Genomic DNA, 26,628 nt, shown 5'->3' with positions numbered 1-26,628 from the left:
TCACATGCTTTACTTGTGTTTATTGGCAGATAGAGTCAATGTCCTGTTCTAAGGTTGTCAGTTGCCTTTCTAAAACAATATATGGTGATATGAGCTACTGGAGATTAACCCATGCATGTCTGTATGACTACCTGTCTGTATGACTACCTGTTTTGGTTTTTTTTTTATTCTCTTTGAGAATAATTGTGTCCATTTACTTCTAGTTGATCACAGTAGAAAAGTGAATAGGTAAACTGTTAAATGATTTTCATAAAGACAGCGTATCGTATAGTTATGAAACTTCGGTGATAAATTCAGTAAGTAAATTCAGTAATATTTTGAAGTACCAAAGAAAAACTTTATTTTTTTCCAAATAGCTAGAAAACCCCCCAGCTATCAAAATGTTAAAAATAGCTTTGTAAGCAGAGTAAACTTAATTGATTCAACAGGGTTTTTTTCCACTAAATTTTGGGATTGATTAGCCTGACTTTTACCCTGTTGTTTGTGTTAATGATTTCTCTTCTATTTCTGCTTTCCACAAACAGAAGCTTTTTTGGTAATAATGAAACATAAATTCTTCAGGTTTGACTTATAAATTCTTTATTTTGTTTTCCTAATCCATTGTACATTATGTATGTGATATAAAATTAATCTGTGTGAATTTAACATGCTGTAGACCTCAAATAGAAATGTTCATGGTTTTATTTGAGAAGTAAATTTCAGTTGCCTCTTTCTTTCTGAAATAAAAACACCAAAGAATGGAAAGGAAAAAGAATTCAGAGCTCCCTAAACCATAGTCAAATTTACTTTTGTTAAAATATTTATTTCAAAACCTGTTAGTTCTAGAATTTTTAGTTCTCTGGTAGAGAATTGCAGCCTAATTCTGGACATCTAATTTTGCTTTCTACTTAGACTCTATATCGTTATTAGAGCTTCTGGAGGGCCCTTCAGAGCCCTAAACTGATCTCAGTGACAAGATGTGTTCAGCCATTGTTTTAGGGGCTTTTGTGTGTGCAAATTGCCTACACATTTGCATATGCATCAATAAAAATGCTTCATATCTGGAAGGTGACATAAGTATTCAGATTTATTTCCACATGTGTTTCTGCACATCTGAAAGGGAATGTGAAATCCCTGTATATTTGGAAACGCACCCCTCTGAGTTTTCTGTTTGAGGCTTGAAGCTAAAAGCTTGTGTTATAAGCCACTTTCTTTATTGCAGTTAACAGGTGCATTGAACACTTACATGCACCATTTTGTCCTACCTTGTAGGACCAGAACTGAGAGAGCTGTTGAATGCTTAAATACTGCTGAACATACTCCTCTTGAACCTTCCACTTACAAGAGGGATTAAAAGTCTTTGCTTATCTTTGGCAGTTGTACTTCCCCTTGTGCTACCTGGTCAGAACAGCTAGAACTAAAGCACCATCTAAACGGTTCAAAGTAAGACTTAAGTTGTGATGAGTGAAATGCAGTATGTGCATTACAAAAAACAAGTAGCTGGTCTACACTTGTTCTTCTTTGTGAAGATGATCTTGTTCTTCTTTGTACCCTAAGCCTATAAAAGTAGCTTGGAATTTCTATAGCTTCTTTTGTCAGTTGCACTGGTGGGTTTCTGTTTGTCTGCCTGAGGGAGGTGGGTTTGAAAGTCTGGAACGGACTAAACATTTTCTGCTCTAAGAGCTTTGTGATCATACTTCTGAGCTTTGAAAAGTTCATACATTTTACAGTCTGTAACTCAGCGCATTGTTTATTTAACCTAGGGGTGTGTTTCATTATTTAGAAGTCTCATATTGGTCTCTTAAATGTTCAGGTAGGGATTTGCGCACAAGTTCACAGCTATCAGATATTGATATATATAGTCTTATTGCAAGATAGAGTTGTCCAGCTTCTCCAGGTATTCTCTTTGTAATGTCTGTGAATCTAGGCACCCAAATACTTCTTCACTACAGGTAAAGTATTCTAACCAGTGCTGGCCATCTATATGTTTGGTAGTTATTGTAGCCTTAGTTAATATCACAGCTATTATAATTAATGCATAATCACAAAAGGAGTTCAGAGTAGTAGGAGTGTCCATACTTAAATGAGAACGAGCTTAAATCAGTTAGTTTTCAGTGTCTGTTACAGTATTAAATTTGTGAGGTTTCGTTTTTATTTTTTCTTAAACTTGTTAGAGGCCATGGTCTACAGGATGAAGAGTTAATCTTTTTTTTAACTGGCTACATCTGGTACTCCTTTTAAGATATAGAAGATATTTGGATATAGAAGGTATTTGTGGTTTGTTCACTTCAACCAAAATAAGACTGTAAGATGCAGCTGTTATGTGTTGTTCTGTCAGAGTCCAGTACTCTCTGACCAGGTTCTTTTAGATATTCCACGTATGGAGGGTCTAATGATGCAATTTACTGATTTGAAGACAGTTGATGTTACACAGGACTTCTGATTTAGCAGAGTGATACAAGATACACTGAAAACTCAATACAAGTGCAAGTTACAGTTAGCAAAATATAGCAATTGCAATACACAGTTTAGTCACAATACCAACATGATTCCCATTACCAGTCTCTATAATATGCTCACTGTCACAACGCTGAGCATCCACACTTGCCAGGAAGGAGCACCTGGGTTGAAGCCAGCTCCAGCCCATTGCTGTCTTCCAAATTCTTTTGTTAGTTGCCTAGTTTTTATACTCTGCCTGGGCTGAGCCACATATTCACTCCCCCCCATGCTGGTCTGGCTAACTCTGAGAGATATTCACACTCTTAATGAACTCTAGGAGAAACATTTACACCACCAGTTGATACACTCAACTGTTGATAGCTGTTTATCTAAAACAAAGGCCACCCTTTGTGTTGAGATAAGGTCAGCTTCTTTGCATGATTCCCTGAGCTTAGTGGGCACATCCCCTTGCCCATCTCCGCCAACCATCTTCCATTGTAGGGGTTCGTTCAGTGAGTCACATTCCACCCCTTGGGGTGTAGTCTGTCACAAGCTCTGTTACATGTAACACTGGTTGCAGACTGGAAGCACCTTGTGTTGATCATTCTGTAAATGCAGAACCATAGGCTAAGTCCTGAACCAAAGAAATTATTTAAACATAAGATGAAGGGTGGGGAAGAAGAGTACAGGCTGATGGGGGGGGAGGAATGCAAGGAAATGAGTCAATAAGTAAAACTGTGTTTCAAGTTTCCTTTTTCGGATGTGGTTCATGATGGAATTTGTCTTGGATTTTCCAACAAGTATAAGAAAAGCAACAAGGTCTGTCAGTATATTATACATATTTGGACGTTTACTGCTTTTGCTCTCTCCTAGGATAAAGCAATGAGCCACTATTTCTTGAAACAAGCAGGTTTGGTGAAATTGTTGCTTAAAGAGTAATTTCCATATATGGTGTCATCACGTGAAAAAAAATATAAGAAAGGAGTTGTTTCTATGGAAATAGAGGTATTTCCTTTAAATAAGATAAAAACTAATTTTTCTCACTGGGAAAGTTTTGCAAATACTCTGTGGTAAAGGACAAATTTAGCAAAATATAAACTTGCCTATATCACAAAGCATATTTGTCTTTTATCCAAATCAAAACCAAATCCAAAACAAAGCATCACACCAGCCACTGTTAACCCACAAGTGTGAGGTCATTTACCCGGTGTGCGAGACGCCAATATACACACAGGGCAGAGGTATTTTATTTCATGTCTGCGCAGAGGTGGGTGCTAGGTGGTAGCTCCACAAAGCTAGCACAAAGTTCGGTCATACAGGTACAGTATTTATACAGTCCAGTTATGCATAAGTAATTACACAAAGCAGTTTTCTATTGGTCTACATTTCTCTTATTTCAACTTAAAGCTACAGTGCTACTTTAATATTCTGCACATGCTCAAAGGTGGGGGGGTCTCTGCTTGGGCTGGGGTCTCCAGCTCGAGGGGTGTGACTTTTAGTATTATAATGAGGATAGTTTGCGTGAGGGTGCTTCTTATCACACTTCTACTAGTTGTTTCAGATGGTTCCCAAAACATCTTAATTAGCTGACATATTTCTCCAGGATGTGCTTTACTCCCAAGGACAGTAATTCTTGTTTAGACATTCTGCTTTCCAGTCTGAATCCCCCTTATCAGCTTTATGTAAGCCCTGGCCTTCCACCAGCTCCTGTTAGACTACACTGTTAGACTACACTACTATGAAGAAAATTAACTCTATCCCAGCCAAAGCCAGTACGTGAGAAAATGCTTAAATCTATTTACTATTTAAGGATCAAGAATTTCTTTGGTTAAGAAAAACTCTGCCTTAAGGTTCCTAATATATTAATGGCCACAGTATACCTCCTGGACATGGGGTGGGAGTGGGGGGAATGTATTAGTTGTGTTGATTTCCAAGGCATTTTGAAATGTTTTCTGTTGTTCTCTGCTTGGCCTCTTGTTTTCTAATACCAATCATTAATATCCAGTATGGTTTTACTTTGAAGCACTAAGGGTTCTGAAAAATATAGAGATAAATACCAGATAACAGTATTTGCTACTTACATTACACTCCCTCTTGCATTTCCATAAACTAAACTTACCAATTAAAAACTTTGAGTTCTTAGTTATTGATTTTTTTACTTTTTGAGCTTTCTTTGATTAAGTCACCAAATACTTGCTCTGAGCAAAAATGTACAGGTGTTGAAAGGCATTTCCAATGATCTAGTAGTGTAGAAGTGGTTCTTGCTGTGCATCTGGCAATAAAATATGATTGTGCTGTAGTTAGTGATTTCTTCTGAAGAAAAATTATCCCTTTGACCGTGCATATTTCTTGGAAATCTTGTTTTTGACTCCAGAAATTCAAGATTTGAATTTCAGTGTTATAACTTTGTAAAAGAATCTTTCAGTCTGTCTTACCTTTGTTTTATAATCAGTGCTCCTTTGGGTTTTTTTTTTCCCGTTTTTGCTGTAGATTTATTACTGTTCTTACAGTTTAGTTATTCTGATTGTAATATATATCAATATATATTTTCAGTATCTAATATGTGTTTTATGAGGGTGTATGCACTTCAGTTTTCTGTCTCAGAGTCCCAGTTCAACAAGTTATTTCTGCATGTGTGAAGCTTATTGATACGGAAAAAAACCTGTAACTTTTTGTGTAGTTCAGATCTGTCCTTGGGTTTCCATTGGGCATTTTTGGTCCACAGAGCTTCCTGCAGAGTTTCTTCTGCAGAGTTTCCAATTTAGTTTCCTTTGAGAGGTTTTGAGGTGCACAAACTTTAATCATATAAACCTGAACGAGCATGCAGTATGTAGGGAGAATACAGATTTATTTCAATGGCACAGTAATGTTCCCAACCATAATGTTATGGAAAATATGGCCATCTAAGGAGAGTTTTTGAGAAAACTCAGTGAAAAATAGACTTTATATTAACCATAGCTTTCTGACACCATGAAGTCCGAGTTTCAAGTAGAAAAAAAGGGGAAAAAAAAGTCATTACAGTTTCGAATTATATCTTTTAAATACATACATTTTCACTACTATTCCCCAAGTGTGGAAATCGGCGAGCAGAGTGTTATACATTTGAGATATTGTGCCTTATGATACTTTTGCATATTGCTTTGTATGTAATACATATGGCAGTAGTTATTCCTGCCATTATAATAGTTTAAAATACAAAGTGAAAAAACATATGGTAGAGATAATTCTGACTTCTGGGTGCTTGGACAAGCTTGATGTCAATATTTTTCAGTAATGCATTGTTTGAACTTCTATGTGTATGGAGTATATAGGTGTATATACCTTGTGAGATTTGGTTATAATAAAAAAACTGGCATGACATTTTCTGCAAGACATTCCCAGTTAAAATTTTTTTCAATTTCTTTTGATAGTCATATGGTTTAGTTTTAGGTACTCCTGCAAGGAGCAGGGAGCTGGACTTTGATGATCCTTATGGGTCCCTTCCAACCTGAGATACTCTATGATTCTATGATTTTCCTTTGGTTTCCCTCATTAAAAATCTTGGCTTTTTCCCCAAAAGGTTAACTGTAAAAGACAGTTATTCTCCCAAAGAATTAAATAAAGGGACTAATATTTGTATATAGATTATTCTAATACTATATACTAAAATGTGATTTTTTCAGTTGTTGATTATTAGATATCATAGTGAAAAATAACTCAGCTGAGTAACTCCAATTTTTTATTACTCAATCAAGTGAGCAATATTGCATGAATATCAGGCTTCTAGTTTAATGGGAAATAGTAATTGCACATTTCAATGTAATAAGTTACACTCGGTTCTTAATGTTGGTACTGCAGTACCACTTTAAATCTGTTAGTTAAAAGTCTATAACTTGCTCCAAATATCTTCTGTAAAAGGATGCTATTTCTAATGCCAATGTAATTGCTTCAGAAACTGATTCAGAGTTCACCGAATAGTTATTGCTATGATGCAGTAGTTAGTAACTTAGAAGGTTTTCCTGTTCTGTCAGGTAAAAGACTGTCATTGACCCTGTCAAAAGACCCTGTAAGTATCTAAAAAGTGAATATAATAATACTAACTCTCATTTTATCATTATATCCATGTGTTGGTCTAATGCAGTAATTAAATGGAATTGCTGTGTTGGTGTATCAGGCTGAGTCTCTTCACTTTTTTGTTTTTTGGGTTTTTTTTTGTTTTTTTTTACAGGTTACAGAAATCGTATCTCTTCTGAGATATGATTTTACATATACAATGTAGATAATTAACTCGTTTAGTATTTCTGAGGTCTATAAAATACAAATATTTTTGTCCTAGGTGTTATAGAAATGTAGTGCATGCCTAAGTAGCCTATTAAGTACTTCTTAGGTTTCAAATAAACCTCTGTAGTAAAATTCTGTCACTCTTTGAATAGATTTCTTTACAGGTGATCTCCTACGGTATTTAAAATATTCTAATAAGACTGCTTCAGGGGAAACTGTATTTACATTGAAAACTCTGAGGTCACTTACATGAATGCATTCTCTTTGGTTTTAGGCTTTTAGAAATCACATGCCCTTGGTCTGTTTTTCTTCAGAATATTTTCCATTAGAATAGTTTATTTTATAAATTGAATGCTAATGGTTTCTGTTAAGTGATTCTCATTATTAATTCAGTTTGGAGAGGAGAAGTGCTCAAATCTATATTTAGAGCTTTCTGACTAATCTGAGAAGAGGATGCAGTGTTTTCATGTACTATTCTTTCTCTTCTATTTGCATTTTAGTTTGGAAATCTCTCTAATTAAGAAAAATGAGGGACTCCAGTGGCCAGAGCTAATAGTTGGTGACACAAGAGGGGAATTCATTATGGACTCTTCCCAATGCTCTGAAATAACTGAAAGCCTGATGCATCTTACCTCTGAAGTAATGGTAAGGCATTGAAAGTAAAACATTTTAAATTCTTGTAGATTTGCGTGTTGTCTTTTCTTGATATCCTAATTTGCACTTCATTGACATAGCTCATCAGTTCATTTACTATTCAGAATCCTATCTCTGCATTCATTTTTAACTGAAACCTAATAGCACTAGAGTTGTGAATATACTTTGAACAGTAATATCATCTTTATGGGGGACTGAATTAGCTTACATGATCATGTCTGTGCACCAAAACAGAAGTCTGATTTAACAATGAAAATAAATTTTGTTCCCACCACTTACGATGTGGCAGTTTGTTTTAAATTAGTGGATTTGAGTATTTTGAAGGATGTCTGTTTCTTGTTTATCAATAGTTTAGCAACACTTTTATACTGTCTTCCTAGGGATACTGTACTTGACTTGTAGACTGTGAGTGTAAATGACGTTTTTAAAAGGAAAATTTAGGAAAGCATAAGCATGACTCATGAACTTTCTGGCATTATTGTTATACAGGGAGTTTACTTAAAACACAATAAAATGTAATTTTTAACTGCTGTTTGCTTGATATTTCCCCTTTTGGTTTAATTAGAAAATGGCATCTCATCTAAAACTTGTGAAGTGTGACTCCCTATGGGTCTTGATATATTAGTTTTGGATTATTACTTTTTTTAATAAGGCTGAAATTGTTATTAAAATAAATTCTGTTTAGTGCTTAAATTGATTTCCCTCCTCTCTCACGCACTGTTTGTGTGCAAGATATTGTAGTACATCTTTTGACCATAGATTTATTGGGAACTTCAAATTTACTGTCTTTTGTAACTCACACTGAGCTTAAAGTGATGATTTGGTTTTTTTGGTCACAACTTTTCAGCTTGTGTGCAATAATGATGATGTTAAAAAAAAAAAAAAATCTTTCCTTAAGTAACTGTTCATTTAAATAATTGTTACATATTTTGTTATACTGCAGCTTTAGCTACGTATGTATAATAAAGGCATGGATTCTTTTTGGTCATCTCAATTGCTTATGGTAATGATGTTTACCTGGAAGGTTTTTTTAAAAGCCACCCGATGAAAACAGTAAACCAGAGGCCATGATGAATGCTTGGTAGAGGAGAGGTGAACCCCAAAGTCTAGCCTCTAAGGAGACAGATACCCTGTTTTAAGTCTTATGCATTAGCCTGGAGTATATGACACTTAATTTTCCTGGTTCCTGTCATTTAAGGATGTTTTGTTGTTATGTCTTCATGTTTGTTTTCTTTGAACTTAAATTGTCTTAGCAATTAAGAAAAAATTGTGCTGATCTCCTTCACTTTGTGGACTGAACCAAAATAAAAGTTCTTAATAATCAGCTGAAATGGATGAAGAAGTGAGCACAGGAACTCACGAACTCCCCCCTGTCAGATGAATTGAGTCAGTGCCCTGTCTAATCTTTCCTTACACATTCTGTTTGGCCCCAGCTTTCAGCTTGTACTAGTTGTCAAGATGGTGTCTTTCTTGTGCAAGAAGCAACCTTAATTCATACTTAATGAGGAAGTGTGTATTTTTGCCTTCAGTTAAATAAAGGTCCCTTTCTGTTACCATGAAATTAGTTCTGTAAATGTATCACAAAGGTAACATAGCTTGGTTTTGAAAATTATCCAAGGAAGATGTCATTAGCAGAAGTAAGCTGTTTCCGCATGCAGTAGTGTTATATCTTGCTCTTGAATTACTAGTAAAAGTGATGGTTTTTCCTTTCTTTGACTTGCGGGATGTGAAAAAATACACGTGCTTTTTCCTTGGTTTGAGTGCATTGAAAAATATGCATAACAACATTATTAGTTTTAAATAATTATTAGCAAAGCTAAAAGGAGGCATGTATTTAGAGCTACTTACAAAATTAATTAATCCCTTTTTAATAGCATTTCCGATGGCAATCTGAAGGAAGCTTACACTGATGTAAATTTACTAAACCTGCACAGGTTTCAGAATTGTATACTTCTGCTACTTGCAGAAGGGAATTTGTTGTCCATGTTTTAGTGGCTTATGTACCTTTCCTTAAAACTGAAATGGATTTTGTTGTACCTACCACTCATGTTATCCTCCACAACAGAAATGGTTCTATTAATTTTGAATAAGTACATAATAGCTTGATCTTTAAGTATGTAAGGATATGCAAATGATTCTTCCTGTTCTGTTGAACTTCTTTTGTTATCAAAAGGGAGATAGATATATATAGATATATATATATATTCAGTAGCTCAGATTTTCAATGTAGTTCATTGTCTTTTTATTTCAGAATCCAAACCCTGAAAAGGAAAACCCACCTTGTAATGCTCAAGAACTAGAAGAATGTGATGCTTTTCTTGAAGATAGCGCAAGCTTGTGCAGATTTGATGGTGATACCCTGAAAGTCACTCATGTAGTAAGCGCTGCAAATTATTATACAGAAATATTTTAAAACATTTTTTTATGATATGCAAGTTGAATTCTATTATCAGAACAAAAATCTGTGCAAACTGTTGAAACTACATAAATTTCTTCCATAATGTAAAATCACAATAGCAACAGAAATTATCAACTAACATGTGTTCTTCAATGTCATTTTAATGTAAAAACAAGGCTCCTTTTATTCTGATTTAAAAAATATATATACTTTCACAAGTGAGCTATTTGAAAAAGCAAAGTTATGTCAGAATAATGATAAGACAGGGGTCTTTTTCAGTGGCATAAAATTCTTCTAGATTCCTTAGCTTGCATTTTTCTCGGGAACTTTCCAGATAGCCTGGTAGAAAGTTGACCCTTTTTACTAAGGAGCTGGAGCATAGATGACTTTGATACTTGTTTGTCAATCTCACTGGAAGTAACAGATTGTAAGCAAAATGCTTCAATAGGCTTGATCTGGGTTGTAAGCAACATTGACTAACAGTAAGTTAGGACTTGATCTATTTTTCTTGACACTTTCTAGTGCATTTCAATGGCAATGATCCAGCTGAAATAAATAAGTTTGACAGCCAGCTATCTCTGTCAAATATATTGCTATACTGGCCTGTTCTTGTGTGGCAAAATAACGTTTGTCTCCTCTAGCTCAAATGCAGTTATTCAGTTTCTCCTATAGAGAAATATTTGCTTTATTAATATAAATTCTTTAAGTTAGGCTAACGGTGGCCTAAACTTCAGGGTGTTGCGTTTCCAAGCATCAGAAACTAGAGATGCATGATGGACAACTTTTTTTGCTGTGGAGGGGAGGGGCTTTGTCAGGTGGAGTATGGACTACCTAAAAACACTACCTTGTTTTTGGAACTGCTTGCAGTAGTATTTACAACATACAGTTTGCCTTCTGTGTTATGTAGATTAATATGTATACTGCCATATGCTTGAGTTCTGTATTATGCATCCTGTTAAAACCAGTTGCAGGCATGTATGACAACATGCGCAAAAATTAGTAGTTGAAAAAATTCTGAAAGATGCCTGAAGTACAAAGTGGTGGTGTGTGCTTGTAGCAGTGAAACACAGGCATCCCAATACTTAGCAAAATTAAGATGGCTTCAGGGAAGAGACACTGCTTGTTTTTAGATACAAAAGGAGAGAGTAGTGCCAGTGATATGTGGAGCAAGGATGAAATAGGAAATGGAATATGTAAACCTAGGTCTTCGAATAGCTAATTGCAGTAGGTAATTTCAGAGAGCAGTTGATTTGTGGCAGGAGACTTTTCTGGTTGATAGGTGGATTATGGAAACACAACAGAAGAACTTCCATTCATTGTTTACCAGGTGACATATAAGATCACTCTTCCCTTGCTTGTATGCCTATATAGAAGCATGAGTCTGCCTTCTCACTAGGTGCCAGAATGACCTCTGTTAACTAAAACTGCATGTCATTCTGTGAAATACATCATGCTTATATCTGAGCTATAGGAGTGTGGGAGGCATGTCATATATTTATGCATGTCCGTTGGAGTGGAGATGCTCTCGTGGTGATAGACAAGAGATGAGGCAAGGTATTCCTCAAGAGCTTTTCTGGTTCTGGATGCTTTGCCTGAATAACTGCTTCAGGATTCAATGGTTCTTTATTGCAGTTGAGTTTCTCATGTTCTGACAACACTCACAAAACTTTTTTTGCATTTGGGCTGTCTGTCCAAGTGATCCGTATCTCTGTTGCATGTAAAATAGGCAACTAACCCAGCTTAAATAACATTTATTGGATTTTTCAAAGCACTGTAAATTACTTCTGGGGGGAAAAAAGTAATCAAAGTTCAGAATTACTTTGCTGAGGTGGTGTACATTTAAAATATTTCTCTACATATTTCACAAACTTACTGAAACCTGGAAAAAAACCTTAATTCCTTTAGTCTGTTCAAAACTGTTTGTGATGTAAAAATTAACAATAGCTAAGTAACATGACACTTGTACTTATCATATGTGTAATAATGTTATTGTTAGGACACATGTAGATTTGAATTACATGTTGGGTGTTTTGGGTTTTTTTACTTAACTACAGAGGTTTATTAAAACCAAAATCTTGATATTTGTAAAACTATCGCGTTTCTGACGTGGTACTTCTGAAAGAACATATTTTTTAAATTTTGGTGTGTGTTTTTACTATATAAGGGATTTACAAAATACTAAGTTCTTGACCCTTAAAAATATGTGTAGCTGCTATTGAAAGAAATCTACAAATTACTCAGTGCTGTGTGCTGTAAGGCTTACTTCTTGTCATATGTAAATAATTTAACTTATATACTGTTGTACCTTTGGCTGAAAATGGTGATTGCTGGTGACTTCAAAGCTACTTTTGTGCTAATGTTGGGATTTTATTGCGGTGTCATAAACATTTGTGCAGGTTTTTGATTCTCTGTGAAACTACTTCCTCAGTTCAAAGAAGTGTCGAAAGAGTTCATTCCTCAGTCTGACCTTCTCCCTTAGCTAAAGGACTGTTGCATAATGAAGTGAGCTGTGGATGAGAAGAGTGCTCTGTCTGTTATCCATCTCAAAGATGCTTAACTTCTGTCAGTTGAGATACAACACCTATACACGGTGCCTCAGCTTGTAGAGGTGTATTGGGTGTTCATACTCAGGTGTTGGCAGCTGGGGGGCTGCAGGGGTGGTGTCTGCAAGAAGAGGCTAGGCACATCTGGTTTCAAACAGCTCCAGTGGACCCACCGTAGGACACAGCTTGAACCCATCAGAGATGCCGGTGGCCTGCCAAGGGAAAAAATATTTAAGAGAGGGTAAAATATGCTGTGCAGCAACAGTGAGAGGGAGGAGTGAGAAAAATGCGAGAGAAACAGCACTGCAAACACCAGGGTCAGAGAAGTAAGGAGGGGGAGGAGGTGCTCCAGGTGCCAGAGCAGAGATTCCCCTGCAGCCCATGAAGGACCATGGTGGAGCAGATATCCATGCAGCATCCTGTGGAGGACTCCACACCACAACAAGTGGATGTGCCCTGGAAGAAGTTGCAGCCAGTGGAGAGCCCACACAGGAGCAGGCTCCTGGCAGGAGCTGTAGCCTGTGGAGAGGAGCACAGGCAGGAGTGGGTTTTCTGGTAGGAACTGTGGCCTGTGGAGGACCCATGCTGGAGCAGTCCATTCCTGAAGGACTGTACCCCTTGAAAAGGACTCATGCTGGAGCAGTTTGTGAAGAATTGCAACCCATGGGAAGGACCCATGTTGGAGCAGTTCATGAAGGACTGTATCCTGTGGGAGGGATCCCACTCTAGAGCAGGGGAACAGCATGAGGAGGAAGGAGCAGCAGAGAGGAAGTGTTATGGACTGACCCCAACCCCCATTCCCCATCTCCCTGCACCACTCTGGCAGTGGGAGGGGTAGAGTAGTCAGGAATGAAGGAGTGAAGTTGAGCCAGGGAAGGGGTTTTTTTAATCTCTGTCTTTGTTTCTCATCATCCTACTTTTTAGTTGGTGGTAAATTAAATTAATTTTCCCCAAGTAAAGTCTGTTTTGCCCTTGATGGTGGAATTGGTAAGTGACTTTGTCTCAACCCACGAGCTTCTTCATCTTATTCTCTCCCCTTGTCCTGTTGAGGAGGGGGAGTGAGAGAGCAGCTGGGTGGGTGTCTGGCAGCCAGCCAAGGTCAAACCCACCACAGTGGCTCAGTCCATATCCAGTTTAAAAGGCAGCAGCTGTTTGGCCTGCAAGCACAGCCAAAGCTCAGGACTAGTTATAGACTATGCTACCTCATATTCAACAAAGCAGGTAGGGCTCATGGGAGAAAAGAGCTCAAAAATAAGAAGAGATGAAATCTACAAGGAGTTCTGGGGAAGAGAAGCTTAGGGAAATGTAATTCCAGTCTGTAGGAAGCCAAGCTTCATTTCTTTCTGGTGCTCTGGAAACAACTTGCTTTCCTTACTTCATTGCCCCATCTCCCAGGTAAAAGCAATAATGATGACTTTTGGGGACATTAGCTGTCCAGCAGCAAAACAGAGGCCACATTGATGAAAAACAGCTGAGGAGGCTGGGCCTTCTAGCAGGTTCTTCTGGTCAAATCCTACTGTAACTGACTATGACCCTGTGGAGTGTCATCACACCAGTGTGTCTGATGCACAATCCCCATGCTTCACTTTTTCCCAGGAGTGAGAAGCAGATGCCACTGTGAGCATGCAATAGGGGCCCATGGAGTGAGTCTTGAGTTGAATGTATGAGAAGTCTCAACTTGTTCCCTTTCTCAAGTTGTTTCTTATTCATTCTGCCTGGTTTTCCTGTGCTCCTTGGAGGTCTGCTCCACTTACTTCTGTCGGTGTCATCTGCCTGACCTCTGCTGATTTCTTACCTTTCTCAGATGCTAAGAAGTTTGAGGGACTAGGACTTTGCACTTTCTGTTTTGCTCAGCACATTGCAGCAATACAACACCTGCCTCCTGTTTTCTGCTTTGTTCTCCTTAAGGCACCTTATTAGTAGCGCTCTTGATGTTATCTTTATTAGCATTTCTTTGCCTCTTAGTTGCTTAGAAAATTAGTAACCATCATTTCATTATTGCATCTGGCCTTAATGGAGACTGAGGATTATTTCACCTCTTTTTGTAGTTTTAATACAACTGAAGAATTTGTATGCCTGTGGAATGGTGTAATAATAGAAGGCTGTTTTGAAATTGAGCCATTAGACTTGAACTTAATCAGCTGAAATAATTATATTAGTTCTGCCATAGACTGTATAACCTCGAGTAAACAAACTTCCAGGTCTCAATAGCTGTTGTTTGTCCATTGGATCTTATGTTAAGATTAAATTAAGGTTTTCAAGACAGAGACCCCATCCTGTGACATTTATACAATGATAGCATAAAAGGGTTGCAGGTCATAGTTATTGCCACAATGCATGTAATAAAAAGAGTGCTGTGACAACTGAGAACAATTAGTCAACAAATGTCAGCATCTGAAATGCTCATTGAGCAGTAATATATCTTACCATGTATTAGGGTGTAATCTTGCATGTTACCGTTGCAGACATAGCTTCTGGATATAAAAAATGGTTCAAATGTATTTGTTCATCTGGTAACATGAACAATGTAGGTCAGCTCTGAGTACAAACAGGAATTCCTGGGCGTTCTTTCTTGAGAGACCTTAAAGGAACAGATTGTTCTTTCCTCTTTGAGCATTTGCTAGTCATAGTGCTACATTAAAAGTATTGCTATTAACTTCCTTTAGAAGGCTTTACATAGAAAACTCAAAATATGTGTTGTTTTATTGTTTATTCTTACTATTGTTTGTTCAGGTAGCAGGATATGCCTGTCTTGTCTTTCTTATGTAATTGGTTATTCCTGGTGAATAGAAGTGGTTATTGAATGTTTTTGGTGATCTAGACATATTTGATGAAGAGTGTGCTAATCTGAAATTTAGTAATTATTTAATTGTGAGTAAATAAAAAATTGTTGACATTTCATAACTTTAGTATTCTAACTAATCCTTGTTCCAGTGCTTACCAACTTTTACTGTGGAGGGACAGTATTTCCTTCCCCGTTGGCGCTGCAGAAAACCAGATGTGATTAGAGAGAATCTTTTCCTAACATCAGAAGTTGTAGGTTAGGATCCTCTATCCTAGAAAACCATTTCTACACAAAACACATTTCCATTTGCTTGTGTAGTGGACGTAATGTTTCCCTAAACACTATCCCAAGAAACTTAATTGCATCTGCTTGAAATATATTAGCTACCTGTAGTGTATTGAGCTGTTGATCAGTGGGATGCAGCATAATGTATTCAAAGACTTTGTCAACTAACAAATATGAAGCTGTTTATCATCCAGCTTTGGCAGTATGTGTGACAGAATCTGCTATTTATGCTTTGAATGAATGTTTTGTATTTCTTTGTTTTGTTTTCAGATTAATCTTGGAAGCAACCAGTATCTTTTCTCAGTTGTTGTGGATCCCAGAGAAATGCCATGCTTCTGCCTGAGGCATGATGTTGATGCTCTTCTCTGGCAGCCCCACTCTGACCAACCAGAGAACATGTGGGAACACATTGCAACTTTTAATGCTTTAGGTAGGAAATTAACTTATGTGTCAGACTCCTCTATCTTAGACTTTTTCTGCCTGCATACTCTTAGTATGGCTTCTGTTGATATTTCGCTTAATTATAGTACCTTTCAATTAAAATTTAATTCTGTTGATAGCAGCATGCTAGCTTAATTTTAGACATATTAGAGCATAAGAAATAAAATATTTATGCCTTGAGAGGAAAATAAGCCTTTTCAGACAATATACAGGATGGAAACACAGTACTGTACAGTAAAAAGGAGAGTTTCTTGGATAAGTGAACTCAAGTTAAAGACTTAAAAGCACAATCAGCACCTTAACACTCACACAGAAATCATCAGGGGAACAGCTGCAGTTCATTGATGACATGTCTAGGTGTATATATGCTTATGGTAAGATGTTTTAATAAGTGACCTTTAGATTTTTTCCTATCTCTTTGTCCCAGGTGACAAGTCTGAAGAATTGGACATGATTGTTCACTGTTTCTTCTGTTGTAAGAGCTAGGAGCATCAAATGATGCTGGTACATAGTAGGTTCAAAAAAAGCTAAAAGAAATACTTCACATATGTGCATTTAAGCTAAGGAACCCTCTGCCGCAAAACTTCATGGACATGGAAAGTTTTCATGAATTTGGGGAAAAAAAAAATCATTGTGACAGGAAAAAACAATCAAGAGTGTAACTGCCAGCTCTGGCTCAAGAAGCCCCTGACTGTTCTGAAATTACAGACTGCCAGAAAAGTAGAAAATGTGATAGTGAAAAATTGTTAGTTATTGCTGTATTCTTGCAATCAGGACTAAGAATTTGTTTTTATCCACTGTTGGAAGCAGAATCCTAAAGCTCAGAAGCAGAAAGTACTTTGAAAAATATGGATGCAAGAGTAAGAATTGACATATCAGATCAAATAGGATGGTCCACATAGCCCAGTATTGTACCTATCAAGTAAGAAACAGATAAATCAGTTTTAATGAAAATTAATCTGGTCCAGGATTTACTTCTGCTGTGACAACTATAGTCTTCATGTTCTCTAAGTGTTTTCTAGACCCATTCCTTCAATAATGCCATGACTGTGACAATTTATTCACTCCCTCCCCCAAATACATTTGTTTGACTACATCACTCTCAGTCTGGGTCCAAAATGGAAGGGAAGATATTAGCTGTTTTACAAGAGATCACATAGGTTACCATAACACATAATTGGTTTTGTTCTGAGTTTTTGCAATTTATTTAGTTTTGTAATATGAATGATTTTTTAAATAGCCTGTTATTTTAACTTAAGAACAAATTAAGCTGTAAGCATCTTAACAAATCCTCTAACAAAAGCAATTAATTTCAGTTTGTTCTTTGTTTACTCATTTCAAATTCCATTATGCTGGGAAAAAGGCGGATGATAAGGATTAAGATGTTTTTTCAAATTACTATTAGTTTCAAGTTTCTATGCTAACTTTGTAGTACTGTTTTAAGAATGTGTTTCTATTGTTTTGAAAAGAACAGGAAGGAAATTATGATATCTTTGAGCTTTTTGTACCTAAGGTGATAAAAACCAACATTGTTCCTCTACTTCTTTCTCCTTATTGCACTATCATTTTAGAGTATTATATTGAAGTTTACACTTCTGTACTAATCTAGTTCACCTTTTATGTGCCAGAGGTGATGTAAGTCAACAGCTTGTTTATCTACAACCAAATTTAGAAGTACTTTGCAAGAGCTACTAGAAAAAAATTAGTATTTTCTAGATTAAAAGGCTAGTTTTCCAAAACATACAGTATTCATTATATTGACCAAAGCAATGGTAGTAGCCCTATTTCCTTCTTCCTCTGCTTGAAATTTTGGAATTAGTTTTTAACAAGCTATACAAAGATGATGGTTGAAAAATTAATATTTTTCAGTTCAAGTCTTGGACTGAAACCTAAGGAAGGAACCAAAGGGACACTGAAGGGACCAAGTTTTTTGTTCTGTATATCTGTCCTAAGAACTTTCTGTTGGAAAAAAAGCACTGGGTCTTGAATAGACCTTTGGCTGCTAACTTCTAATGATTTGCTGCTGGTTGAAGGAGCAGTTGTGTGATCTTGCTCATTCTTACCACAGTTTACTGAAGAAGCCTGTATCTTTCACTGACTACTCATTAGTCTTGCTATATAAATCCCCTGCTCCTAAAAGGGTTGTATCTATAAACCAGAAAAATAGAGGACAGTGACATTTTTTAGATTTGTTTTTTTTTTTTTAAATAAAGAGCCTACGATTTTCTTTCTGGGAAATCCCAGTTAAATACAAGTCCCCTGGCTCAAAAGCTTCTTTCACCTGCAAGCCTATACTTAAATCCTGCTTTTATTGTTAGTGCCAGTGTTTAAATATATGAATTAAATTAATGAACTTACACTTGGAAAGTCTTTCTGGCTGTCCTAGTATTTCCCAGTAGAGCGATCATGTCAATTGATAGCCTAGCTATATATTTACTGATTGTTCTGTGGTGAAAACTTTCAAGCTGGATTTGAACAGAGATGATGTTTTGAGGACAGTAGCAAGCATTTGTAAATTTAGAAGGCTTAGGGTTAACATTAAAAAAAAAAAAAACCAACAAAAAAAACCCCCAAAAACCAGACAAAACAAACCCAAAACACCCTCAAGGCATGAAAATGCAGTGTTAAAGTGTGATGGCACTGTCCTGGGTTAGCCCTGGTGAACACCTAGCACTGCACAGCTGCTTGCTCTCATTCCATTCCCCCTCCCTGCTCCCCGTGGGACACGGGAGAGAAAAGGAGGAGCAAAAGCAAGAAAGCTCATGGGTTGAGCTCTTTGGTCACTTGAGGTCAGCTGTCCTGGTTGTGTCCCCTCCTAACTTCTTGTGCGTCCCCAGCCTACTGGGGGGCGGGCAGAGTTGGAAAAACAGAAAGCCATGACAATGTGCAAGTACTGCTCAGCAATAAACAAAAAAATCATGTGGTATCAATGCTGTTTTAGTCACAAATTCAAAACACAGCATCTTACGGTCTGCTGTGAGGAAAATTAACCCCATCCCAGCCAGCCCCAGTGCAAGTACTTTGACCTCTACCCTATGATAATAAGCAAAGAGGGAGAGCCGAAAAAAGTAAACTCTAGCATGCTTGCTGTTCTCAGAGGTGCAGTCTTTTAGTGATAACCATTGCCGTGCATTGTTCAATGGAAGTGAAGCAAATAACCTTTCAGAAGGATGGTAGATCACTTTGCAAAGATTGTGTCTCAATTCTCTCTACAAAAGTATGAAAGGAAATCAGTCTGAAATAAGTCCGTTTACTAATTGGGTTCTGTAATGGAAGAGGAAAAGGAAGATCTTTTCCTTCTCAGTGAATATTAACAAAGATTACAGTGTGTTGAAAAGTAACTTGTGGTTTTTTTCAGTCAGTTCTAAATAGAATATTAGTTTTAAATGTCTGTTCAAGATTAGGTAGACTCAGGAATCTTAAATCGTAAATGTAACTACAAACTGGGCAATGAGAGGAGAGAAGAGGGTTATTCTGCTTAGACTACTAATATTGGGCCAAGATGTGTATCCATGCCTTATGATCCTGCTGAGAAAATGGAAGACCTCATGAGGCAGAGAGAGGCTAAATGTGGGAACAGTAAGTAGCTATACATACGTGCGCATCAAAAATGCCAGTTAGGAAGATGTACAGAAGAATTGTATATTGGTATTAAACTGGTTAATGCACACCTCCAGAAACTATTGGCTTATTTAATAACAACATATATCTCTTTCTTTCTTTTTTGTTACTAATTGCATATTATTTTTTAAGGTAAGGTTGATTTTTGTCTTAGCCAGTTAGAGTGCTGTTGAAACCAATATATTACTTCTCCCTTCTACTTCTTTTTGGGCTATGCAGGTTATGTCCAAGCATCAAAGCAAGACAAGAAGTTCATGGCTTGTGCTCCAGATTACTCCTACGCTGCTCTTTGTGAGTGCTTGCGACGAGTTTTCATCTATCGTCAGCCGACTCCTCTGTCCACAGTTCTCTACAACAGGAAGGAAGGAAGACAAGTAGGACAGGTTGCTAAGCAGCTAGTAGCAACCCTGGAAGCCAATGATCCTATCTTAGGCTTTCAAGCTACAAGTGAGAGATTATTTGTTCTCACAACAAAAACCTTGTTTTTAATAAAGGTGAACTCTGGAAATTAATTATTCAGTATATTCTGCTGTAGTTTGTGTTAACAGTTTGTTAAAGAACTGGATAGATAAATGATCTGAGAAGTTCAGTACAATTTGCTGCAGTTTAAAAAGGAGATATTTTACAGGGGAATCAAAATTTTTCATTAGAATTTATCTGTAAGATAGACAGTTTTTCAACTTTGCTGAAGTGAGCTTTTTCAGAGCTATGGGAAGATGTCTTCTGCGCTAACAGCTTTCTCAAAGCAATTGTCAGAGGCTGCTATTGCATAGGTGAACGGATTTATCCATTGTTTTTTCCAAATGACTGTGTTTGTCATACTTCTGAGTTTTGAGAATCCACTTCTGTTTTTAAATGCCACTGTTTACCTATGAAAGAAGTAGTCAGATAAAGAAAATAAAGCCTTGAATTACAAGCATGTGATGTGCAAAATAAAGAAGTGTGTATGATAAAGAAAAAAAATCCCAAATTCAAATGCTGTTGGCCAAAAAAATGATTTAATATTTCAGTATTCAGTAGTATTGAGTGAAATGTGAATGCAATGAATGGAGTATTATGTCTCTTATACAGGTATTTAATTCAAGTGGAATAATTTCATTGTATATGCAGACTTTAGATCATTGATTTGGGACTTAGTCATGCTTGCAGTGAAATCTATTCACATTAAAAAAGACACGAGAATAGCTTTTAGTAGCTTTTCCTTGAAGCAAATAAGGGTGAATGTATAGCTGGTGATTACATATTGAATGGTATTAGTCAAGATCTAGTTATACTCTCAGTTGTGTTATTTTCACTTGATATTGTACTTCATCTCAAGTGACTAATTTATGATTAGGAAGTGGCTGACAGAAAAAGCACCTGTGTTGTAACCTGAGATGAGAAACTTGGAAGTGCTCCTTCTGCCTCAGATATCACTATAAATACTGTGTTATTAATTAACTATTCTGTCCATGATGCATAAGTCCAAACGTGGTATATGCAGTGTAAGAGTACACAGGGCATAAGGATGCTTCTGTTTAAAAAACTGGCATGGTTAATTTTGTTGAAAAGTTGTATCCAAAGATTTTTGTTTCTTATTTTTAATTGACATCGTCAATACAGTTAAACCAAAAAAGGATCGGTCGTGACAGTTCCACCTTGGGTTGGTTTTTTTCATAGTTTGCTTACAACTCCATAGGAAAGAATGCCTAATCAATATATTGTGTACTGGCAGGAAAGCTGCTGTGGTCTGTGGTACCAAAGTACTGAGACAGACACAAATACAAGTGGCCTAATAGTTTGCATCTCTTCCAGTATTATTTCAGACCTGTGTAAGAATCTATTGAGAGGAAAATAAGTGTTCCTTTTTTATGGACTAACAATTTCTTAGTTGTGATTGTTTTGACTCTCCTGTAAATTCTCCAGACTTGTATCGGTGAAATGATTAAATAATATACTGAGAATTTAAGAGAGAGACAAACAGTTGTGGCTTGCAAAAAAACCCTCCAAATTCAGTAGCTTTTCAAGGAACCTGATTTTCCTCCTCCTTACAGCAATATTACATTGTATATCCAATATTGAAAATTTTTTTCCGTACTCTCACCTGGGTAAGTTAAAACAGACTTGATCTGCATGCAAACCTTCCCCTCATTCTATTTTTTAAAAACTGTCTTGAAAATGCTTTTTAAAAAGGCTCAGTGAATGTATTACTGTTTCAGGACTGTTTTGCATCTAAATTTTCATTGTTGGGCAATAATGTCAAACAAGGTGGTAGAATTCATGCAGAGGTCCTTTAGAAAAGATTTTATGTAGTTGATTACTTTGCAGCATAAAGTGCTTTGAGATTTATATGAATATTACTTAGCAACCTGAGATTTAATCACTGGGAACACAGAGTTGAGAACACGTTGTGATGTTTGGGGAATGGAGGAATGAAGAGAGAGTGAAGGATTCATGGGCAACATGCTTTTATCACCTCAGGTCTATTGCAGGAGGCTTCAGTATAGATGAGAATTTCAGCTGTTCTTTGTCAAATTCTCCTTGCTGTGAGTTAGATATCTGGAAACATACTTCTGCTGTCTCCTGCAACAGAGGAAACAAAGTCAAGTTAAAAAAGAGGCTGTATTAAAATGTGTAATAACTAAAACTCACATTCTGCCCAAATGTGTGTCTGTTTCAAGGGAGTTCTTGTTTGCTCCTGGGAACAATTGAACATGGGGAAGAGGTTCATCCCTTTTTCCATGTTACTCATCTATTTGCAATCATGGTGTTCTCAGAAAGGATATGTCAGATAGTCTCTCTTTTATTTTACTTTCTATGAGAGTTAAGGACATTGTATTATTTAAGAGATTTGTTGCCTTGAGGAACCTTGCATGCTGTTGCACAGCAAGTTACTATAATTAAATGGCTGCAAGCCACAGAGAGTCACTTACTATCAGCATTTCCATTTCTGTGTTCACTTAATTTTAAGACTTATTTGTTTAGTGTATTAATGTAGGCTTATACAAAGTATAGAATGTGGATATTTAGAAGAGGTGGTTTTCTGGGAACCATACTTTTCTAGGAACCAAATTTTTCTAGGATTTTATTTCTTGAAATCTTACATTTTAAGACACAGTACTTCCTGCAAGGTCCCAATCACAATCTGTTTACAGAATTTCTGAGAAAATATTTGGCTATTACAGACTTGCATTATTTATTTCTAATATTTTTTCAGTGTTTTCCTTGGCTGCGTATTTGGAATGTATCATGTATTCTTCTACAAGTTTAAATAAATGGAAAAAATGTTAAATTTATTAATAAAGGGTTTTTAAATTATTTTAAAGGATTTCTGTTCATTTCAGATGTGCATCGTTCCTATGCTACTGAAACAAAATAGAAAAATAGAAACAAGAAATTCCTTAAAATAACACTTGTTATGTTAAGGAGTTTTCTGTAAAGGTGAAGTTCTGATGGGTGTCTGCACTGCAGGGTCACGTCTGTAGCCAAGACATGCACTGTTGCACTCCTTGTTCATTTCTGTGAAAATCCCTGTACAGTTTCTTTCGTATCTCATATCTGCCCAACATACAAATTTATGGAGGTAGTTACTGGAGGGGGTTGATATGTATTCAGGTGTGTTCTTGTGTTAAAGTGCACATTGCACCCCCTAATCCTGTGGCTTTGTTGTGTACAAGACCCAGATGATCTGGACAAACCCTTCTAGATGGAAGAAGGAGAGAGATCTGCACATCTTTCCTCTCCCCCTACCTCAACCCAGGGGTGCTTTTTTGCAGGAGGGTGAAGGAGAAGAGGAAGGATTTTGTCCGTACATACGTCCTGTGTCAAAAAGTGGTTCTTCATTGGTGAAACAGCAGACCCTGTGAGAGTAACAGATAAGGTTGAAGCTTATATTTTATTTCAGTTTGCTGTGCTTTTTTTTTCAATAATGGACATTATTACCACTATAACTTTTGAATTTCCTTGCCTTCTGTCAATTTATATTTTCTGTTCTCATTATGCAGATTAGATGAACTTGAAGCCTGCAGTCAATCACATGTTAGCATGTAATAACAATTTTTACTTGAATTATTGCTGTCTGATTCTGCTACATAAAATACTTTAGATAGGTTTGAGGTTTTTGAGTTAAACTGCTAATATCCCAAACTTACATATCACCACTTGCTTATGAATTAAATTGCTATAATCACAGTGGCAATCATCAACTTCTGATTCTCATTTCAATATTTTCCTTATTCTGTGGGGAAATAAAATGTGCGTGGTCACCTCTCTGATAATGGCATCAGTGGTCCTAGATTTTTCATGTGTTATTCCATCTTCTTGCTGGGTAGGGCAGATATACATAACTGATTTGAAGTAAGAACTTAACTCCTCTTGTCCCAAAAGGAATGTGGTCTTGTATACCCAAATGCGCACTGCTTCAGATACTAACAATTGCACTTAGACTAGTAGGATTGCTTTTGCACACTGCTTCTGCAGTTTGGTTTAGAATTTTGTGCAGCCAGTCCTATGTGCCATTCGTAACAGCTTTCTGGAAATCTGGTGAGATTTGTTTCCCCTCCCTCCCCATGCAAGTCATCTGCATTTGTGCTATGGATAAAGATCAGCAAGGTCAAAAGATAACTTAGCTGCAGTCTTTGAGGTAGAAACCCCAAATATCAGCCAAGTCTTTTGATCAAGACTATTGCAATAATTTCAAAATCAAGGTTTAGTACTATTTTGCTTGGAGAAGTATCTGCTGGTGTAATTTTTTTCCTTTAAAAACAGTTTAAGCTACTTCTGAAAAATTGCTTCCTTTTAACAAAGATGTTTACTGTGATGTGGTAGCTGGGTAGCGATTAAAATCTGATGATAGATATAATTGGCAAGTTTGGATGTAGACCTGGAAAATATTTATCATAATCTTTACTGATCTAATGCTCTAGGCAAAATAATCCTTTATAAACCATTCCAGTCTGGTTTTGCAATCGAATTAAATTGGCACTTGCAAGGAATTGTCAAGGACGATGCAAGAAACTCAAATGTAAAAAATGAATCATTTTAGAGTGTCACTTTTATTATGGTATGATGAATATACAGTATGCACTAGCTTTTGTTAATGCCTTACTTGCGTTCTGAATGTGCAAGGGTTGTGTGTGTATATATGTTAGTATTTTCAGCTACACCTACATATACACACACATGTATGTATTCATACTGCTTTAAAGTATTGGGGAAGATGCAGTGGATTCCAGAGAGGAGAATCTTTTAACATTACTGACAACAAAGCATGGATTCTTCATTGGCCTGAAGCTTTTCCAAAAATGCATTGGCTGTTCATGAGTCTGTCTGTTGTGAAGCCAGCAGTCTGACCTTAAGTAGAAATACTTTGCTGTATGCTAAACCATGGATTTACACTTGGGAATAAGTTCCTGAATGTGAAGAAATCTTGATTATTAATTCAAAGGCCCCTTGGAATGTGTCTTGTATTTTTGGTTTTCCTTTTCTACCGGTTTAGTGACAAGTTTTCCTGCACATGTTGTCCCACATCAAAATGTGTGGGACAGACTTACAAAACACCTGTAAGTCTGGCATAAATGTGTTGTAATGTCATGATAACTGCTTTATGTGAAAACATCAGTTATGAATCCTCTGGAGTTTTTCCTCTGCTGAGGATTAAGTATATGATATCTCGGTATTGCATTATACTCAAACTCAAACAGCTCAGACAAAGTATTGAGCAGATGCCTCAAGTTGGAAGAAATGATGCAGGAGTAATAAGCATTTATTTTTATCAAAACAAGTAGGGTTTAGAATAAGATCCACTGAATACTAATTCAGTCACTTTATCACTGAAATTGCTGCTGATTGGCCTTTAATGATGTTTCTCTTTGAAGCTCTTCATTCTCCCTGTTCCGCATGTCCTCTCTAATAAATATAGAGTACCTTATGGTAATGTAAGGTTGAACAATTTATTGGAATTTTCTGAATAACTGAATTAGACTTGCACTGGGGTATCTAAAATATGGGCATGAGGTACAAGATGGATACGCCTAGTTGTAAAGAGACCAGGAACACTGGCTCTTGATTTGATCAAGAGCTGATGACCATCTAAACAGAAATAAAAACTGATGCTGTAAAGACATTCTCTTGAGTTGCAATGTCAGATTCTAAAAAGAGTAAGAACATGGGAACCTGTGCAGAGTAAGCTTGCTTAGGCAAGATAAAATATACACAGGTTACCTTTTAAAATCCCCTAGAAATATATGCAATACTCCAGTCAAAGCAGTTAGATCGATCAGAAAGAGAACCTGTGTGTGATCAAGACTTCCTCTGTTCCCATTTTGTAGGCATTTGGCAAGAGTAAGTCATCAGCAAAACTGCCTGGATGCCGGTGTGATCGGCGTTACTCCTTGTGTGCCATTTCTTGCCTGATCCATCTCCAGGTGCTCGCTGCTCTCTGAAAAATTCACAAGTATAACAGCTAACAAGATATTTAAATTAAAAAGTATTGGCTGCTGTTAGCAGTGCAGTTCTGAACCTCTTTGGATCCAACGTGACATCTGTGATAAAATCTGGCTTTTCACGTGAAACCAAAAAAACACTAAAACTCAGACTGCTTTGTTGTAGTTTCACTGTTTTTCCTGGGAATTACATCAATAACCTTTTCCCCTCTGTTCTTAGAAACCTTTGTCTTGTGCTTTAAAAAACAAATGCAATATCCTGAAAGTTTGAACCTGGTGTGTCTTAATGCCATGGGGACATCAGTGTGTCTGTCACTGACTCTGTGTTTCAGAGAAAATTTAGTGTGCGAGTTGCTTGAACTGCTCACTATTCCATCAAGAAGTGGGGAAAAGGTGAAGTCAGTTTATTTTTACTAGATTCACCATGTCCGTTTACATGGCTACAGTCTCTGAGCTCCATGTAATTCAACGTAGTGGAAGGTCTCGGGTGCCCCAACAAAGGGAGCTGCGGGCAAGTTGGCACAACATTTCACTGTGGGAACACAACTGATGCATCTATGCAGATTTTAGTGCTCTTACTCAGTTATCTAACGTCATAAATCTCTGTTTCCTATGATAGCAGAAATAAGTTAACTTGCTAACTGCCTGCAGTATCTACTTTGCCAGGAAAGAGCACAAAGTAGGCTCTTGGAGATACATTTCTATATCAAATGCGATTTATACCATGACAAATTGTTTATGTGTTTTTGACTTTGAGTTGATTAAAGTTTATAATTCATGAATTCCCACAACTCAGATTTT

The 26,628-nt window shown here is 36.7% G+C and overlaps 1 protein-coding gene across 1 annotated transcript in view; it reads left to right on the top strand.

Annotated features, from left to right (window-relative positions):
- NUDCD1 (NudC domain containing 1) overlaps positions 1-22,709 on the top strand; it is a 54,124-nt gene extending 31,415 nt beyond the window's left edge. The window contains exons 7-10 of the mRNA XM_075495153.1: positions 7,179-7,323; positions 9,584-9,709; positions 15,614-15,773; positions 19,625-22,709. Of these exons, the coding sequence (XP_075351268.1) occupies positions 7,179-7,323; positions 9,584-9,709; positions 15,614-15,773; positions 19,625-19,917 (724 nt within the window). The 3' untranslated portion in view covers positions 19,918-22,709. The remainder of the gene's footprint in view (positions 1-7,178; positions 7,324-9,583; positions 9,710-15,613; positions 15,774-19,624) is intronic.
- The last annotated feature ends 3,919 nt before the right edge of the window (positions 22,710-26,628 follow it).

The sequence above is a fragment of the Mycteria americana genome, chromosome 2 (genome assembly GCF_035582795.1).
Source record: "Mycteria americana isolate JAX WOST 10 ecotype Jacksonville Zoo and Gardens chromosome 2, USCA_MyAme_1.0, whole genome shotgun sequence".
Taxonomy (NCBI): Eukaryota; Metazoa; Chordata; class Aves; order Ciconiiformes; family Ciconiidae; genus Mycteria; species Mycteria americana.
The sequence above is the reverse complement of the archived record's forward strand: the minus strand, read 5'-3'. Positions and strand labels throughout refer to the sequence as shown.